At 37.2% G+C, this 19,074-nt stretch overlaps 3 protein-coding genes, 1 long non-coding RNA gene and 1 other non-coding gene across 6 annotated transcripts; 4 read left to right on the plus strand and 1 right to left on the minus strand.

The window, feature by feature from the left end:
• The first annotated feature begins 2,991 nt into the window (after nucleotides 1-2,991).
• On the plus strand, nucleotides 2,992-4,118 carry LOC140801072 (expansin-A11-like). Its single transcript, XM_073156072.1, has 3 exons — nucleotides 2,992-3,168; nucleotides 3,267-3,588; nucleotides 3,686-4,118. Exons 1-3 carry the CDS (start codon nucleotides 3,018-3,020, stop codon nucleotides 3,993-3,995), a joined length of 783 nt encoding a protein of 260 aa, XP_073012173.1. The 5' UTR covers nucleotides 2,992-3,017; the 3' UTR covers nucleotides 3,996-4,118.
• Nucleotides 4,119-4,824: 706 nt separating this feature from the next.
• On the plus strand, nucleotides 4,825-4,897 carry TRNAA-AGC (transfer RNA alanine (anticodon AGC)). Its single transcript has one exon. It is a non-coding gene; the product is annotated as a tRNA-Ala (tRNA).
• Nucleotides 4,898-9,153: 4,256 nt separating this feature from the next.
• On the plus strand, nucleotides 9,154-12,258 carry LOC140801383 (uncharacterized). Of its 2 annotated transcripts, XR_012111419.1 has the most exons (3): nucleotides 9,181-9,700; nucleotides 10,703-10,850; nucleotides 10,988-12,258. XR_012111419.1 is itself a non-coding variant. In XM_073156473.1 (2 exons), exons 1-2 carry the CDS (start codon nucleotides 9,278-9,280, stop codon nucleotides 10,991-10,993), a joined length of 429 nt encoding a protein of 142 aa, XP_073012574.1. In that variant the 5' UTR covers nucleotides 9,154-9,277; the 3' UTR covers nucleotides 10,994-12,258. The 2 variants fall into 2 exon arrangements, 1 of the variants encoding a protein (XP_073012574.1); XM_073156473.1 differs by lacking the exon at nucleotides 10,703-10,850 and having other exon boundaries at nucleotides 9,154-9,700.
• On the minus strand, nucleotides 11,543-13,664 carry LOC140801382 (peroxidase 64-like). The gene is made up of 4 exons (XM_073156472.1): nucleotides 13,388-13,664; nucleotides 12,799-12,987; nucleotides 12,287-12,449; nucleotides 11,543-12,115 (listed from the first exon to the last, which is right to left on the minus strand). Exons 1-4 carry the CDS (start codon nucleotides 13,592-13,594, stop codon nucleotides 11,721-11,723), a joined length of 954 nt encoding a protein of 317 aa, XP_073012573.1. The 5' UTR covers nucleotides 13,595-13,664; the 3' UTR covers nucleotides 11,543-11,720.
• A 2,829-nt stretch (nucleotides 13,665-16,493) lies between these two features.
• Nucleotides 16,494-18,710, plus strand: LOC140801227 (uncharacterized). Its single transcript, XR_012111394.1, has 2 exons — nucleotides 16,494-16,850; nucleotides 18,524-18,710. It is a non-coding gene; the product is annotated as an uncharacterized lncRNA (long non-coding RNA).
• The last annotated feature ends 364 nt before the right edge of the window (nucleotides 18,711-19,074 follow it).

Consider the following 19,074-nt stretch of genomic DNA (forward strand, 5'->3'; position numbering starts at 1 on the left):
TGAGGGTTGCAGCCAAAGCACTTATCTTGGAAACCTTTTATGTCAGCTGTGAATTCTTCTTTGTAAAGTTTTATTGGCTCAAGGCAATTCCTCGTCATAGCAATTAATTCCTACTATGTTTCTTAAAGTCTACAGAACTAAAACCAAGTCCACCACATGGTTGTACATGATTGCAAGATGATACATTATTAACAGGAACTAGTTGCAATTCTAAAAAGACTACTCCAGTTGTTTACTAAGCATTGTTATTCTAATTTGACTTCTTGAGGTCGTCAAGAACACAAGGTCTCTTCTCCCAATTAGAAGCCGTGCAGTGCCGTAGTTCACCTTGTACAATTGTTTAGATTTAATGAAAAATTGCACGCAAACCGAAAGCACTGCGGAATAAGTAGCCAAAACTTTCAATCCAATTCATCAATTGACTTTTGACCTAATGTGGAGATTTATAGCATAATTTAAGTTCGCTTTGAGTGTGTTTCACATTGAATCTTTCGTTTTTTAATGAAGTCGCTGAAAAAATGATGGATAAAACTAAGAATACTGACTTAGCTACAATTAATTTGAGGAGCATTCAAATTAAGTTTTTTTTTGGCTTGAATTTCCTTCTTAAATCTCTTCTTTATATGTATACCTTTCAAAAATTGTAGCCCTTAAAACTCTCATATTTTGCATGCATGAATACCCTTCAAGCCTAACTAACTGTTAAAATTTTATCAATTTAACTGTAAAAATATAAAAATATCAGTATTCTTGTTTCTACCTATTTTTTCGGTTAAGTATATGTACATATTTTTGTTTCCTAAATGATTAAGATTTTGATCTATAACTATCAAAAAGTAATCTGAAAGGTATCTATGTAAAAGAAAAAAGAAAAAAAAACACCCAAATATTAACTTTTGAGGATCATACATGCACAACAAAAGAACTCACTTTTCCTAGTTTAAATTATATTCTAAATAGAAATCCAACTCCATTTACCATTGCTGGGACTCGCATTATGGAGTTTAGTTCATAAATGAGGACTAGAAAGAGATATTAAAATCCATGTGCTTGTTGCATTCTTCATGGTTATAATAAACTTTCTCTGGATCTGGTCAGCAGATGCCTTTCCCAAATAGATTCCAGTAGTAGCAGATCTATCAAGTTTAAAAAAAAAAAAAATCACTAGGGAGGGATTAAAAAATAAACTTATATATTATTGCATTGTTAGATTTGAATCAGGAAAAAAAAAAGATATTAAAACTTTGACCCATCTGGCAGTATGCATTCTGGAGTAGTTTTTCATGACCTTCTGTTCAACATGATTCATTGTTACCTAAAAGCCAAAAATTGCACCAGATGATAACTTTGGGCTTTTTGATGAACTTTGTAGGCCATCTTTTGTTTTTTTGTTTTGGTGCAGAGGAGGTTAATTACATTTAGATTCATATCTTATTGCTCACTTTTTACTATATACTAGATTTATTTTAGGTGGTCTTTTGATGGCTCTCAGACTGTTTTCATCGAGTTTCATTGTTCTTGACCATATAAGCTATACTGTTTTAAGATCCGTGTTAATTGTGATAAAGCTACAGTTAGTGTGTTCGTCATAGTTAAGTATATTTTTTTAATGCATCAAGCTTATAACATTTTGAAAGTAATGGAATTATCAGCCTATGGGTTTTGTTTAAAAGAAAATATATCTTCAAATAGACTCTTTTTGAAGGTTATATTTGAAAAAAAAAAAACTCTCTCTCCTACATTTCGAATTTTGAACAAAAAAACCTACCATGATGGCACTTGCACAGTAAAAAAACTTGCAATTTTATCGTACATTCACGAGAATCCTAGCATATTCCAGATATATGAATATTTATTTCTGCACCAAAAACGAATCCCTAATCCAAGTTTCTTTAACCTAACCTCCCATTTATTAGTACTTTAGTAATCCTTTTCTCCGATAGCTCCCAGGTTAATTTATAGGAAATTTTCAATTCACACCCTGTCTTTTCGCTGGTTATAATTTGACTCCTGCCTTTTCATTAATCATACACAAAACAACAGCACCCCTACGTACTTGCGGTGTTTATTGGAAGACCACTTCTATCTCTAAACCTATCTAGTCATAAAATTATTATTTTCCATATACTAGTACTTCACCAACCAATTAATTTAGCCTCCAGACTATTTTATGAACCGAGTATAAAGAGAGTAAAAGATTAATTTGTATTTCTAACCAATTTGTAGGATATCATACAGTTTTAGCCCTTTGATGGGAGAGAGAAATTTAGAATGTTTTTTTTTTGGGGGTGTTTTCTTAAAAATCAACAAATATAATAATATAAGGTGTAAATTGTAAAAATGAGATAAAAAAAGAGAAATTTATATACAACTCCCTATTTTATAATGTAATTATGGTTTACCCCTATATTTTCACTATTTATAAATTAAATCTTTTAATTTAGCGAATATGTGTAGAAAATATCCTAGGTTAGATATATTTTTACACATATTCGTTAAATTATAAGGTTTGATTTATAGATAGTAAATAATAATTTTATTAAAATACAGGGTGTTATATGCAGTTGAAAAAAAGAAAAAAAATTGACCCAAAGCTACCTAATCACCGACCAATGTCTTGGCTGGCAGTGCTACGAATTGAGTTCAGGAGCCATGTGCTACTGAGCCCATGGCACGTGACCATGTGATGCCTCTCACTTAATAATCCATCCATACATAATAACATAATGCCATGCAATCCAGATAGACAAAGAGAGGAAGAACATGGGATTGATAAAATAAATCCTAACCATACCATCCATGACAAGAGCTGTTGTCTATCCATCTATGCATGCATGCATAATAATAACAAATCTGAGACCCGCAAGATATGGGTGATGGTTGCAGGCAATCACATGTGCATGCCGCATCATAGATGGGCCATCATCATCATGCATCCATCCTATTTAAGGCACCACCAATCTATATTGCTTCCATTCCATATCACACAAACACCTAGTACTACTGCATTTATATACATGGAGATGTGTCTCTTCTCTCATCCTCTGATCATTGTGACGATGATCTCGATGTCGATCGCCGCCGCCGTCGTCGAAGGGTTCGCCCCGAGCGGGTGGACGAAGGCCTCCGCGACGTTCTACGGCGGGAGCGACGCCTCCGGCACCATGGGTATGATAACATTCTCTATACAAACGTTCTCTTTCTCAGTTGTTGGAAATGTACCAAGGTCTGGATCTCAATCTCAGTGGATCGATTTTGATGAACAGGCGGCGCCTGTGGTTACGGTAACCTGTACTCGACCGGGTACGGGACGCGGACCGCCGCCCTAAGCACGGCGTTGTTCAACGACGGAGCTGCGTGCGGGCAATGCTATAAGATCATGTGCGACTACAAATCGGACTCCAAGTGGTGTCACAAAGGGGTGTCGGTGACCATCACTGCTACCAACTTCTGCCCTCCAAACTATGCACTTCCCAATGACAATGGTGGGTGGTGTAATCCTCCTCGTCAGCATTTTGACATGGCCCAACCTGCGTGGGAAAAGATTGGGATCTACAGAGGAGGGATTGTGCCAGTCATCTATCAAAGGTTTGGCATCCTTATCAATATATCACATATATAGAATGACAATCAAACTGTTTTTCTTTTTTTAAAGTTAATGGAATAAATTATATGGATACAATAGAGTTTCGTGCAAGAAGCACGGTGGGGTGCGGTTCACGATCAACGGGCGGGACTACTTTGAGCTGGTACTGGTGACGAACGTCGGCGCGGCGGGGTCGATCCAAGCCATGGATGTCAAGGGATCAAACACAGGGTGGATGGCGATGTCAAGGAACTGGGGAGCAAATTGGCAATCCAATGGATACCTCAACGGGCAGGCACTCTCGTTTAGGGTTACCACCTCTGATGGCCAGACGTTGGTGTTCCCTGACATTGCTCCGGCTAACTGGGGCTTTGGACAGACTTACTCAAGCCGTTTGCAATTCACCTGAGAAGGACTGCGATGTTTGGGGGTACAAAATTGCAAAATTTGGATGTTTGGGTTGGCAGAGGCGTGCCTAAAATTTGGCTAGTTGCCCGCCATCCTTATATAATTATTAGTATAAAAAGCTCTGTTTTTTTTTTTTTTTTTTTTTTTTTTTTTTTTTTTTTTTTTTTTGTGGGTGAGGAGGTCTCAGCTTTCAATCTTGGCTGCTCCGACTCAGAGTGAGCTAAGAGAAAAAAAACAATGTCGGTAATATTTCCGGTGAAGAAATAAAGTTGAATTTAGATATTAGAAGATCAATATTGGGCTGGATATTTATGCAACTAAAATTGTGTATTTATCCAAATGTTAAACTGATTTTTAAAAAAGAAAGGATTTTATTTATTGCAAATAGCCATTTGAAGGATTTTTATTCCTTTCTTTTGCAAATAAATTCATAAAAGGATCAGTCGATTTGCAAATATATAAAAAAGAGGCTTTTTCCTGATAAATTTGTGAAGTAAGTGGTTATTTCTATTAAAAAAAACCCAAAAATGATGATTATGTATTTTGTTCTTTTTTGTGTGTTAATCCTTCTAAAAATCCTTTATTTACGTGTAGGCCCCTCTATAATCCTCAAAAAACTTAAAATTTATACTAATACTCCAGAAATCATTATTTTTGCACGGATACTTATAAAAGTTAACTAACAGTTGCCAATGGGACTTGGATGATCACTAGTAATCTTTCTTAGTGCTAATAATTCTTTAAATGTTACCCAGAGGTGAGCTTACAAACTCCCTGATTTTCTAAACCTAAGATATGGTATTTTTAATAAATAAATATAATGAAATTATGGGGATGTAGCTCAGATGGTAGAGCGCTCGCTTAGCATGCGAGAGGTACGGGGATCGATACCCCGCATCTCCATCGGATTTCAAGTTTTTTTTTAATCTTTCGAATTTCATTTTGCTCGCTATCGTTAAGAGTTTAATTAAGACTACTTACTACGTTGGAGAAATGTTAGTTGAAAATGAAAACTACCCACTCACCCCTCCTCCTAGATAGTTTGAAATCTCAAAAATGCAAATTAACTTTCAAAACTAGATTTATTTCATAAAAGTAAAATAATAAAGAAATTTCTATCTCAACACCTCATCTTTTGACATTCTACCTCCATGGCCTCATTAGTGAGACCATCCATGTCCACCATCAGCTTTATCTTCTTTATCCCCTCCACTTCATTGCTCGCTGTTGATTATAGTGTTAACATTATCTCTTCGTATCCGATCCCTCCACTGCAAGGACACACAATATCTCCGGCATAGTGACTAATGCCAAGAACCAATTGTCCAAGACATCACTTTGTCATCTCCACCTCAAAATTGCCTCCACTGCCTTAGATCTGTCGTTGGATTTTATTTTGTCTCATCATTATATCTTGTTTAGGGATTTGTTGAGCCAAGAGAATTCATCTTTATTCTGAACTCTGAAGTTATTTTTTTGTTTCGCGGCAATCTCCCTCTCTTAGCTTTTGCTTTCTTTATGGTTTGCTGTTTAGTACTGTAGACTTTTGTATGTCAGGTCTACTATGATATTGACGGGACCCACTTATGCTGTGTATGCACATTTAGAGATAATAATTGGACCCGACCTGCCGGCCGTCTGAACCCACTCGATTTTAACTAGGCATAGGCTAGGCTAAGCATTTGCTCTTCTAGCCCAATCTGTTATGCATGCCTATTTCTATATTTTGTTAATACAAACAACAAATATTTAATAAATTAGATATTAATATATAACTATATTTATCTAAAAGATAACTTAAATATCTCTATGGAGGCTTGCTCGGCCTGATAAAATATAATATTGTTTAAATTCGACCGTTTATCCTAGGTCCATTATGCTCGATTTAAGTCTAATATTTTATAAGCTAGTGGACAGTAAATGACTATAGTATTGTAGCTTAATTCGATCTGAGTAATTGATGGGATGAGCCGTGAATAAATACTTAAGTCCGATCAACTCAAAAAGTTTGATCCGACCCAGGTTCTATGCACATTGAAGCTTTTTGCTATTTTTTTTGTGTGGCAGACCTCCTATAAAAATTGCTTATGAGATTGTGTTTCTATTTATGTGCTTAATACTATGTGTTTCAACTAAGTGCTCGGCTTGTTTAAGAGTCGTAGCCCTTCCTCTCCTTTGATTCTAATGTATCAAATTATAATCATTTGCTAAGCTTAATAAATTGTCCACGAACATTCTATTAAAAAGATATCTAAATCATCCTTATTATTTTTTACTTATTATCTAAATCACTCCCATTCGTTAGTTTTCTTTACCGACATTAACCATGATGTTGAGTTAAAGGAACAATGATCTTGACCAAATACTTTTTATTCGATATCATGTTTATTTATACAATAACTAATAAAAGTAGGGTCGAGTTGGATTGAGTCCGGGGGGGAATAAAAGTAGGGTCGAGTTGGATGGAGTCCGGGGGGGCTCCATTTGATAAATAACATACCCCTATATTAATTAGCACGATCTTTCTTTCCAAATTTTATATTATTGCATCACCTTACCTTAATCTAGACGAACGATTTTATGGATGGTTCAAATCCAAACTGTAAAGGGCATAGTTAAAAATAAATTTTGTGATAAATATATTATGACTTCTTGAACTTTGGATATTTTAATATACACCTAGGGCTGTTAAGCTTGACCAGAGGCTCAGGCTTATCTCGGGCTCGATTTGGCTGAAGCTCGAGTCAGAGCTGAGCCGCTGAAACTAGTTCAAAATTAATATCGAGTCAAGCCGAGCCTGAGCTAAAGCCGGCTCACTCAGGCTCGGCTCGATAGACTCGATAGACATTATTGTCTGACTCATCACCCTCACCCTCACCCATCACCACTGTCACCCACCCTACCCTCACCCCACGCGACTAGCCTACCCTCACCTATCCGGCCTCCTCTTTGTTGACCTCCATTGGCAAGCCCTCGCCATCTCCTCCTCTTCGTCGACCTTTATCAACAAGCCGCCGCCACCTCCTCCCACACTAGCCTTTATCTGCAAGCCATCGCCACGACACCACTTCCTCCTCCTCCATTGACCATCTCCTCCAGTCTCTTTTGACGACCTCCTCCTCCATTGGCGCTGGGCTCGGCGTCAGCCTCCTCCATCAACGTTGGGCTCAGTGTCGGCCTCCTCTTCTTCCTCCACTCCGTCGGCGTCATCCTCCTCCTCCATTGACCATCTCCTCCAGCCTTCTCCATCGGCATATTGTCGCCTCCTCTCCATCGACTTCCTCCTCCACCGCCTCCTCATCCTCTAATCAAGCTCGAGCTCTGCTCAGGCTCAACTCGAGCTTAGTTAGGCTTAGCTTGAGCTCGGCTCGAGTTAAGTTAAGCCGAGCCTGAGCAGAATTATAAGACTTAAAAATAATTTCTAGTCGAGTCTAAGCCAGAGTCGGCTCACTTAGGCTCGGCTCGTTTACACCCGTATATACCCCATTTCATTTTTTTTACACAATATTTCCGGTTAAACTATAAAATCTCTCGCAAATAATTTATCTTGGTCTCCCCCACTCTCTCGAAAAGGCATGACCCTCTATCTCTCTTGATTGTTCTCGCCCTCGGGATAAGAACTTTAAAGGGCGGTCGGATGCTACATGGCGCAGCTCCAACACGAATGGAGCTAGCGTTGTGTTGGTTGTGCACCCATCTTCTATTTGTAAGGGGTTTGCCACCTTTCTGTTGCACTATTCTAATGTGTTGCATGGAGAAGCTCAAGCTCTCCTTCTACCCATTAAGGAAGCTTTGAAGTTAGCCTCCGGTGAAAAAATTTAGATCTCCGTTGACTACCGGAAGCTAGTCTCATCAATCAACAGCCCACAATTGGACAAGGAGGATTGGATCATCCTTCACTTGTCTTAGAATGTCGAAAATGGATCTCAGAAACCCCTTTCTTAATGGTTTTGTTACACCAGTAAGAGTAACAATGCTATCGCAAACTGCCTTGCTAGGTTTGCAGTATCAAATCAAGCTTGTAAGGAATTGATTAACCCTCCGATCAACTTCCATTGTAAGCTTACTTTGAATGAATAATATAGTCTCTGGACTAGTTTTTTTTTTTGTCAAAAAAAACAAAAGATTTTTAAAGGGTTTATATCCACACAAAAAACCTATAAATTTTCCCTAAATAAAAACCTCTTATAAACACCTCATCTCTCGTTCTGTGTCACGTACCTACAACCTACAATACCTAAACTTATACTTAGACACCCCTACTCTTCTTTAACTCAAATTTACGTCTCTCTCCCCCCCCCCCTCTTCTTCTCTCTTCTAGGTTCCAGTTCCCCTGCATCCCTCCATGGCTCCATTACTCCACTCCCAAGTTGAAGTACGTACCACCGCATTCAAGTACCCAATAACACTACTCTCCCATCATCTCTTCCCTAGATTATCGCGTACCTTTCCAAACTCCATTTTCAGATATCTACGCGCCGACCTTTCCCTGCTAACCTTGTACTCCATCTCTCTATCAGGAAAAAATTAAGCCCAGCCCAAGTAACAGCATGCTTATCTTCCTTCTTACAGCTCTAGCTTCTTCAGGTAAATCTAATGGGCCCAAACAATGACATTCTTACATAGCCCACATAAGGTGTAGTCTTCTTTCTTCTTCCCCTCCTTTATATCATGCAAGCTTTTGTGCTTGGGTTGAGAGATAAGAAGGTTATGGAAGCAGGGGTGAGCTCAGGGGAGAGAGCTCTCTCCTCATATGAGGAGGTGGGAGTTTGTTCACTTGAATGCTATCAAGGGGAATAGTTTGTATTGCAAGTTGTAAGGGCTCCCTTCCTGTCTTTCCAAAGTTTAGTGCTTCTCTGATGGCTTTGAGAAGTAATAATTTGTACTTGAATTGCTAATGCCTTTGCTATCACTCCTCTCTTAGATCTCTGGATTTGTATTAGTTAATGTACACATAAAATTGTAACTGCTGTGTATTTTGTGGAATTTAAGAAATATTTTTCTTCCTTTTTTTTCCGTTATTTTCTTCAATTATTTAAAACGAAATTGGATGGATTTTGAGAAGTACCTGGAGGATCCGTCGATCAGAAAATTAACGGCGTTGATTAATCGTTTATGCGAGTCTTATACTTCGCCGCGGTGTAACCTAAACCTGAAGTCGCCCGTGTGGAACTTTCTGGAATTTGACCTCTCTTCCGTCTCAAGCCAACCTCAAAAGCCCTAGCAAAACCCCACCTTTCTCCTTCCTTTGAAAGCTCTAACCCTAGCACTAATATCGTGGGAATGGCGTTCTCCGGGCGGATGAAGGAGCTCATGAAGAAGTACGGCAAGGTGGCCCTGGGCGTCCACCTTTCCGTCTCCGCCGCCTCCATCAGTGGACTCTACGTCGCCATCAACAACAACGTCGACGTTGAGTCCATTTTCCACAAGGTCGGCCTCTCCTCCGGCGTCCAAGAGAAGGATCCGGCCGACGGCGCCGGAGAAGGTAGCGGAGACCCTGCCGTGGTCTTGGACGGCTACGATGCGCCGTCCCCCGAGAAGAGGACGAGGAACAGGACGACGGAGCTCGCCGCATCCAGCGGTGGCGCGCTTGCCCTCGCGATCTTGTGCAACAAAGCGCTGTTCCCTGTTAGGGTTCCGGTCACGATCGCTCTCACGCCGTCCATAGCTAGATTTCTTGCGAGAAGAAAACTCCTCAAGACTCAAGTATGAATCGTTACCGCTTCTTAGTGTCTTTTTGTTATCCTTTTGTCCGTTTGTTGAATAACTGGGCATGGCAAAAGGAGAAGACTGCTTCCCATAATTACTGGAAGTCTTGTAAGGAATTAATATCTTATTTGATTTAGGCAGTTTGGAATAGAAAGTTCACATCTTAGTATGATTCCTTGCTAAAACACGAGTCCTTTTGCTGCAATTGTTAATTCAAGTCTATTTTGGATGCAAAATATTTGCCTTGTTATATATTTGTGATGTTTAAGTAATTTCATTGGAATTTTCTCAGGTTTAAGGAAGCTATAATAGTATACGATGCTCGAAATATATCTAATCTACATGCTTCACTTAGTGGTATGGATGTTTCGTATATGGCCTTGATTTGATGGATGCGAATGCTACGGCATAGGTGTAGAATCTTATTTGTCTGAAAAATTTTCTTGGTGGAATTTAATCCTCCAATTGGTTGCATATGCTGGGATTCTTAGGCAGTCTTTTCCTTCCTATTTTACTCTTTAGGTTTGCTTTTGCGTTCGTTTTTCTGAATTTTGAGCTAATCTTCTGTATATTGTACTCTTAGGAGAAATAAGAGTTGTCGATGAAACCTTTTGAATCTTTTCTTGGAAGAAAGACCATAATATCTAAAGGAAGATTAAGACTTTGTAGACTTTAAGAAAATAATTCAAATAAAATTGAATAAAAGAGTTTGATGAAGTATGTTAATGGAAGGGCTATTGGGACTGGAAAGTTTAATATATGCTTGTTTCTGGACTTTCTTGGAGAAATGGTTGCATATCTTTCCCCGAGTCCTCAATGTGAAGGCTGATATGGTTGGAATAAGATTTATCCAAGTAGTAGATGATGACCCCTAATTAGTTATGAAAGTGTACTGCTGGCTTGGATATGTTGATAATTTTATCACCATTATATTCTGTTATTTGGGTTCAAACCCTTTTCCAATTCAAGAAAGTCATCTAACTGATCCCTGGTATACAGGATCATTAAAGTAGCGGCTTCCCTGGTATGAGTTGAGAAGACTTAGTTTGTTTAGTGCTTCTTTTATAACCAGTGGATGAAATATAATCAAGTTTCCCCTTTGCCACTGAGGTGCCACAAGGAAGCATTTTAACACCATGACTGCGGGGTATCACACTATCAACTATAGTTTATCTAAATTGTGTAGGAAATATTTATCAGCCAAGTCTTAATACCACAATTTTTATAATTTGCATCCTTTGTGGGAATGGAAAGCTCAACCTGTTGCTTGGTTTATTTATTCAGGGATAGGAACATACACAATCGAAGATTTCCAAAAGACATTTGCCAATTCAAACTGTCTTGATGTCGGAGAATCATTAAATTCTCCCCTAAGACATCTATTAGACCATAATGAGGTGCAAGTTTTGAGTTACGTGTGGACAGCTAGTGTATGGATATAATAGGAGCAGGAAATGCAGGTGACTTTTCAATCTCATGCTGATAAACAATTGTAGTTAGGTCTTGTGTGTCTAGTTGTCAATATCATTCTGAAAACTATATTTGTGCTTTTGATGCGATGTTTCTGCCAATTAATTAGCATTATACTGAGTAAGATTTTCTTTTCCCCCCTCAAAGGAAGGATCTTAATATCATTAATTTTGATCTATGTGCTCTTTTGTGTTAAATGGAGATAGCTATCTTTTGGAGTTGTGAATTTGGAGAATCTAAATCTAAGATGTTGTTTCATATGCATGCTTGGTTGCTTTGTTTGTATTGTTTTTTGCAGATCTAATGTTAACACTGCAAGTTCAGATTCCTCAACTCTTTTCCGAAATCTTTTGAATAATTGAGAACTTGTTAACAAAGAAACCCTTTGCTTTATTGTTCTCTCAAATGACAAGCCAGAAGTTCTAAAAGATGAAGCAACAAATTTCATCTTATTCTACATCCACACAAACACACGAGTCACGCAACACAACGTTAAAGCTGATTGGCTTCAGCAAATCCAAACATTGAGTAAGCTTATTCTTGGCCTTCATCTAACCATTCTGCAGTTCAACCTTACTTCTTGTCCACCAGGCAAGCTGCCCATCTTGATGATGGACTTGACAAATGCTTCATTGAAAGCTTCTTGTGAGCTAGCATATAGGGAAGCCAGCTCTTTTGTTCTGGGATGTGTTAGAAGAGCTTCATCTGAGGTGAACAAGCTCTTTCCTTCCAGGAGCATCTTGTAGTAGACATTGTCAAACTTGGTCCCCGTTGAGTCCATGGTCGAACCTGCATTCCTCGCCTTGTTATGTTTTGGACATACCTTTTGCAGTCTTGCGGCGAAGGTTGGATTCATTGAAGGGTCGACGTCATGGGTGGCGTCAAAGTTGTGTATTCTGTTCTGGAATGAGGAGCAATGAGCAAACCCTAGGGTGTGTGCTCCTGCAATAATAGAACGGTGCAAATAGTATCTTGATTGATCATGGGAAACTATTCAGGGAACTCCAAGAAACAGGGAACCTGCTTTTTTCTGAACTTTCTTTTGTTCCTTTTTGAAATAAATCCCTTTTATATTTTCCATGGAAGCTTACAAATGTTAGTATCAACAATTACCTGAGAGTGTCACTAGATCTTTTGTAGACAAGCCCCTCTGTGAAAAGCTCTGCTTCAGTTGAGAGAAGTTGAAGGTAGGAGGTGGTAATAGTTGTGTGTCACTGGCCTTAGAAATCCTCCCATCTTTCCTTCCCTTTGGAACCTCCCAAGTTGGACCACCAGACTAAATAACAAATAGTAACAATCTCTTAATTACAAGTGTCATCAAGTTCTTGAAATCTGATGCAATTTTTACCTAATTTATCATGTCAAAAGGAATTATGAGGAGCATCAAAGCTTAATTTCACTCACTCAAGAATCTTACAAGCAAGGTGAAGCAAAGTATTCAATCAGCACAATTAGGTAGCATTATGAGGAAACCACAAGAATAGCATCAAAAATATTAACCTCCATTCAAATTGTTAGGTGATTGCTTGCAGCTTACAAGTAATAGACAATCCATTAATTTTCATGGCCTAATTATTCTTGACCTGTCATTAAGATATTGATTAAAGTTAATGATTTTAACATACCAGAGCTACTGCATCTCTTGCAGCCAAAGCCACTATATCTGCACATGAGACCACACCTGGGCACATTTCCTCCACTGCCTTCTTAGCATTATCTATCACATAGAATGCATGCAGTGAGATGTTTGGGGGTCCATCCTTCTCTGCTTTGTTATTCTTCGTTGAGTCAAGTAGCACTGAGCCATCACAACCCTTCAACAAAACAACCAACTCTATTACATTTACAAGTTAACATACAATTTTAATAATACAAAGTTTTTTTTTTTTTTTCATATTTCCAAGAAGACGTAATCTTATTATAGAATACCAAAATGTAACCCTATGTTTTCTTGTTAGTTTGTTAGCATTAATATCAAAGTATTCCATTTTCTCGATCAAAATTTCCATCTCTTTTTTTTTTCTCAGCTTCGTGAAAAAGGAGCAGAATATTGAGAATACGATGTCTTTTGCTGAAATACTGAAAATAAGTCAAATCTACACTCCATAGTGATATTAAAATGTAAGCTGAAAATTAGGAAATTCCCTAATATAAATGATATATATATATATATATATATATATATAAATACAGAGAGAGAGGGCTTAGAGAGACCCTGATGAAACAATCATGAAAATGCATGCGGAGCAACGCCGCAGGAACCGTCTTATCGTTCATCGCCGCTCGACGAACGGCCTCCGTCACCGCCTTCTCTGCATGCGGGCAAGTCTCGGCGTAGTAATCTACACTCAATCGATTACTACTAACATGAAGAAAGGATGAAATGAGAAGAGAAGCAACAAGTAGTAGCAGTCCAGCCATTGTTGAACGTCTAGCTTTCTGATGATGTGTTTATGGTGATGAGATACTGCACTTGTATATATATATATATAAGTTCAGACTAATGGAGTTGTTATAGTTTGATAAGTTTCGGCATAGATAAAGTGTTTGGTGAGCAAGAATCATGATAATGGAGTAGTGTTTCTTGAAGCCTTTCCTCATGAACTGTAGTTGTTTTTCTCATTGAAGCATATGAGTTAGCTAGTGCTGTAGTTTCTTCTCCATTTTATTTTAAACTATGCATGGTTGATAAAAGAACCATGTGATGAGAGAATCTAAACTTCTTTGTGGGCAACCAAATGGATATAATATTACTTGGGCTACTTAATATTTTGTCGGTACCAAGATCAAATAGAAGATGAAGAATTAGATGGATTGATGGAATTCGAAGTTTTCATGGTACAAGAGAAATGACCCATCAACAATTTTTTACCAAACTACAATATAGCATCACTAATTCTCAATTTAGAACGTCACTTAATTTTGAATACTTGGTTTATCTAAGCCTAGCTATTGGTAATGCTTATTTATATTTTCCTAAGACGCAATGCCACACATCCAATAGTTTAATCTACACTAAATCCTAATCTTGCAACACATGCTAATAATTAATAAAGATACCTATAGAATAAATATAAAATTATAAGAAGTAAGGGCATCAATCTATGTTAGAAGTATCACTCTACTTGATGTTTATTCTAGGAAGTTGATTAGCTTTATAAGGACAATCAATTCAAGAACTTTTCTACTCCTTTTTATATGTTAAAACTTTATGGATGCTGAACTAAGAGTAGAGCAATTGCATTGTGGCCTGGGCCCATAAATAATTAAGTTGGAGTAGGAGGAGACTCCATTTAATACCAACCCCATGTCGTGTTCTCATGGATATGTACTGAAATGTTCAAGTGCTGAAGTATTCCATCATCTAATCATGCAACTAACACTCGTGAATTATTCCATCTTCCTCCTCCTTTAATTCACAGCTTGTTGTCAAGCAGCTCACATTGCAAGAGACCTTTTCCTTCTTTAAGTACTTTTTTTTCTTTGCAAATCACCACCTCCTTCTCAAGGTATAGAGTTTTGCAAGGCACCATGGCTTAAGAAAAGAGAGGTGTTTTTGTATCCGAATGGCTATTTTTTTGCTTTATTGACGACAAGGTTGTTTTAATTTGTGGGTTGATGTAATATGAGAAGTGCAATATAGTAACAATATCATATATAAATTGGTAAAATTCAACATCAACCAGAAAAAAAAAACATATATGAGATCACTATCTCGAAATTATTTCCCATAATAAACTAGAAAGGCAGGTGATAAATTGAAAAAAATAATAAAAGACGGCCAAAGAGAAATACAAGAAGATTTGAACTCCTCTTGGTAGTAATAACAATATTAAAGTTTCTCAGCTTCTCTCTCTCTCTCAAAATAAATAAATAAATAAATTCTTAGGGCTTCATATCTGGGTTACAAGGTGGCCCAATAACTCTTTTGCTGTAGTCTGGCATCTTCTATAATATATCCTAATATTACATTATACTTCTGTGAAATATAACACCATAAACACTTTGTTAGGCTGTAAATTATTGTATGTTTTTATTTTTTATTCTATTACTTTCTTTTTTGGTAAAGAAAAAAGATGCAAAAATATATTAGGTATGTGAGAGGATACATGCAGTAAACTATCCAAACTGATGGGGATTGAGTCAATCTCCCTACCAAGGTGGCTAACCAGTTAGTTAGTGTCCCTAAGACAGTGGGAGACAAAGGCTTCTGAATCACAAGATAAAGATAGAAGATATCTCAAAAGAGGTGGTTGAATCTGATGGCTAAGAATGTTGGTAAGCACTTCAAAATTAGCTTTGTTGGGAGTAAGGTTTAACCAACTCTCTCCCATGGGACTTTTAAGAGGCCTCTTGTTTTCGGAAAAGTTTAAAAGTTAGAGTTTAAGGTATCGTTTGTTCGTTCTGAGTTTAGCGACCCTCTCGAAACTTGTTCAGAAACTCTTAAACGGCTGCAATAACTAAATAAATTTTATTTATTTTTATATCTAATTAAATTTATTTTTTAAAAATTTAAAATTTAAACTAATTCAATTTGAAACTTAAGATTTTATAAAACAAAATTTCAGAGGACAATTAATAGAATCAGCTTGGTGACAATAAAGAATGTCATCAACAAACATATGTTGACATATTTTGCCATCCCTATTAATGTTAAGATCATCTAGCACACCGCTATCAATCTCTGCATTGAGAAGAGCATAGAATAAACAGATAACGTATTCTCTTGACATAAACCATAAGAAAGAAAAGTAAAGTAAAGGAGGGCCACTTAGCGAGAAAGAAAGAAAGAAAGAAAAAAGCTCATTAAAGCAATGTGATCTTGATGTGCTAATGTTCTTTATCTGCTTACGTCTACCAAAGAAGCTGATATTGAAATTGAAAAGATTATATTGCCACCAATCGAAACGAAAACGTATAAGAAAAAAAATAAAAAATGGTCACATACTACGTATAACCAACCATATCATCCAAATTTGAACCATAGATTTATTAGGGTTTGGATTCTTGCAGACTTTTCATCGTGATTATAGAATAAAGGGTCACTGTTTATGAATAAATGACACCTTATTCATGATTTATAGTGAAACACTATTCGAAGACGTAACCATGCTTTAAGTTGACATCGGTAATTACCACAATACCTTTAGGATAATTAAACATTAATCCACGTATCCAGGAATAGAGCAGACTTATTCCATTTTTTATTTTTTGGCAAATAGCCCGAAGGCAAAATAAAAGAACCGAGTTAGTTTTGCTACTTTTGTACACCTCCCCTCATCGCTAAAATTAGCAATAATTACAACAATAACATCAAACACGCCTATCTACTCCTCTTCTCTCCTCCTCTTTCTCCGCTGCTGAGAGTTCCCGCGTGATCCAATCGGAGCCGTCGCAGCGTAGATCGAACGGATCGAACGGTACCGCCTCTTCCTCCTCCATGGCCCTTCCATCTCGATCACTTCCTCCTCCTTTTCGCCTTCCGTCGCGTTCACGGACGAGGCCGAGAGGGACACCGCCGACCTCCCGGGCTGCTCCGACTCGCCGCTGCTCTCGCCGAGTTGGACGAGTTGCGCCGCGGCCGCGATCTCGCTGGCGGTGAAGAGGTCGAGGAGACGACGGGAGGAGGAAGACGATATCGAGATCGGGATCGGGATCGGGATCGGGTGGTGGTGAGGTAAGAAGTGCTCGACCTCCATCTCTTTTGCTATCGATCTAAACTCTCGGTTGCTTTTTTGCTTCGATTTCTATTTTTGGGATGCGTTCGCGTTTTCCCACAATCCTACGGTTGCTTGCGATGGTATGATATGGAGTTTATATTTATATATGTGTGGGTGTGGATTTGGAAACCGACTCGGAGAAGGATCCGCGTTACGGTGTCCCGCGGGTACTCTTCCCTTATAATTTCCTCCTCTTTATTTTAGTGCGCGCTGTTGACCGTTGGTGACGAGAGCGTTGCTTCGCGAATAAAAAATCGTCACGCAGAATTACATTAGTCTGTTAATGGAGTTGACGTCAGCGGAGGGCGGAGTCGTTTCTGAATTAATTTGGATCAAGTTTAATGTCAGCTTTGACTCAAGCTTGAATCCAACGAAGTTGGAATTAAGAAATTTTTGATTTAATTTTTCTTTAAATTTGTGTGATTAGGAAAACTTTCATCTAAAACCCTTTAAAACTCAATATTTCTTCTGAGACCATAGTACAAGTGGAATTATGTTAACATATGATAAGTTGGTGTACTTATATTTTAAATTGATATCTGTTAATTGGATCAACAACAAGCCCCAAATTCGGGTTGCGCAATCCACCGTATAGTGCTTGACTTTAAACATCTGCATTCTATGTATCTTTGGATCAAATTAGGATTCACTAGCCAGTGCAACTATACCGACTTCTCAAGTGAACAATTGGAAGTAATTTGTAGTCCGACCTAAATCCATAACAATAATCTATAGATATATATCGATGCTATTGGTTTGGATTTTTAAATAACACTATATTTTCTTTGTTTAACCCATATCATACTGGTATATCATGGGCTAATTTATGTGTTCAAATTTTGAGCCTCGGCCAAGAATGAATTGAACCTTTAATGAATGAAAACGTACAATTTATCTCTTTAGCTATCTAAAATATAACAAGTTGTATAGATAAATATCACCGTACGTTTTATTTTTTATTATTATCTACAGCCTATCATACTGATATTTACTATTCAATCTTGTATTTTGATTTTAATGTCTCAAAACCATCGTGCCATTAGTTTGGTTAACTATGAATTATTGTATAGGTAAGTAAAGATAACTTTAAATACAAAATTATCGTAAATCCTTGAATAAATTCTTTTAGTAAGAGGCAAAAATAATGGATGACTAAATTTTAAAGTCAAATATAAAGTATCTTAATTTTTTTTAATTCAAAAAGTAAGAAAATATTCTCTATTTTGTTAACTACTTTTATGATGAAATTAATCTTAGATGTTTTTGAGGTATTGTAGGTAAATTGTAAGGGCAGTGTAGAATGTAAATTACTTAACTTTTTGTTTCTAAAAAAACAAAATGTTCTCTATATGAGCAGCTATTAGGTAAAATTAATTCATGAGATTTTTAAGATATTAAAATAAAATAAGGAGTCAAATGATAAATATAATAGGATGAATTATATTTAAAATATATAATAGGGTATTTTGATAATTTAAGAAAATTCTAAATTATATTTTCTCTTACACGACTGAGAGATGTCATTCATTCCTATTGGCTTTGAGACTATTAAGACAAATATAACCCTAAAACTAAATAGGATAGTGGGAGTTGATCTTAACGGATGCTAATGCATGTGTTTTATTGGCAGGAGGTGATCCGTGCAATAGGGTTGGAGTCAGTTATTCTAAAGCTTGAGCTCTACGGATAGCCAAGATAAGAGCTAAAGAGTATGGATTCCTTAGCATGGTTTTTGTAATTGATTTCTAAAGCTTGGGCTCTACGGATAGCCAAGATAAGAGCTAAAGAGTATGGATTCCTTAGTATGGTTTTTAAAATTGATTCTCAGACCCTTATTCAACTTCTTAATCAACAATTCAACCCATGGAAACTCTGAATGCGCTAGCGATCAGCACATTAGGGGAGTACTTGCCCGATGACATCCAATATTTGATTTAGAATTTCAACGATCTGAACATAAAATATATTTATAAGAAGGCAAATGATACTGATCACTAGTTGGTAAACTATTGTAAATGTAAAAATGTTATTTTTTAGTGGGACGACGAGACTCAGGAATGTTTGAGTTCCATGTATTATTCCCGAGGCTGCTAGAATATTTTTTTAAGCTTCTGGCTTTTTTATAATGAATTTTATTTTGTGAAAAAAAAAATGTCTTTCATAAAATAAATTTTTTTAAAA

This window comes from Typha latifolia, chromosome 14, assembly GCF_019914945.1.
Source record: "Typha latifolia isolate L0001 chromosome 14, TyphaL0001v2, whole genome shotgun sequence".
In the NCBI taxonomy this organism is placed as follows: domain Eukaryota; kingdom Viridiplantae; phylum Streptophyta; class Magnoliopsida; order Poales; family Typhaceae; genus Typha; species Typha latifolia.

What these genes read in the sequence shown, in the direction of transcription:
- LOC140801383 (XM_073156473.1), top strand. Translation starts at nt 9,278, where the DNA reads ATGGCGTTCTCCGGGCGGATGAAGGAGCTCATGAAGAAGTACGGCAAG.
- LOC140801072 (XM_073156072.1), top strand. Translation starts at nt 3,018, where the DNA reads ATGGAGATGTGTCTCTTCTCTCATCCTCTGATCATTGTGACGATGATC. An exon ending in CGACGCCTCCGGCACCATGG is followed by an intron (nt 3,169 to 3,266) that starts GTATGATAACAT and finishes TTTGATGAACAG; the next exon opens with GCGGCGCCTGTGGTTACGGT. An exon ending in GTGCCAGTCATCTATCAAAG is followed by an intron (nt 3,589 to 3,685) that starts GTTTGGCATCCT and finishes TGGATACAATAG; the next exon opens with AGTTTCGTGCAAGAAGCACG.
- LOC140801382 (XM_073156472.1), bottom strand. Translation starts at nt 13,594, where the DNA reads ATGGCTGGACTGCTACTACTTGTTGCTTCTCTTCTCATTTCATCCTTT. An exon ending in TTCATGATTGTTTCATCAGG is followed by an intron (nt 12,988 to 13,387) that starts GTCTCTCTAAGC and finishes GTTTTGTTGAAG; the next exon opens with GGTTGTGATGGCTCAGTGCT. An exon ending in AGATCTAGTGACACTCTCAG is followed by an intron (nt 12,116 to 12,286) that starts GTAATTGTTGAT and finishes CTATTATTGCAG; the next exon opens with GAGCACACACCCTAGGGTTT.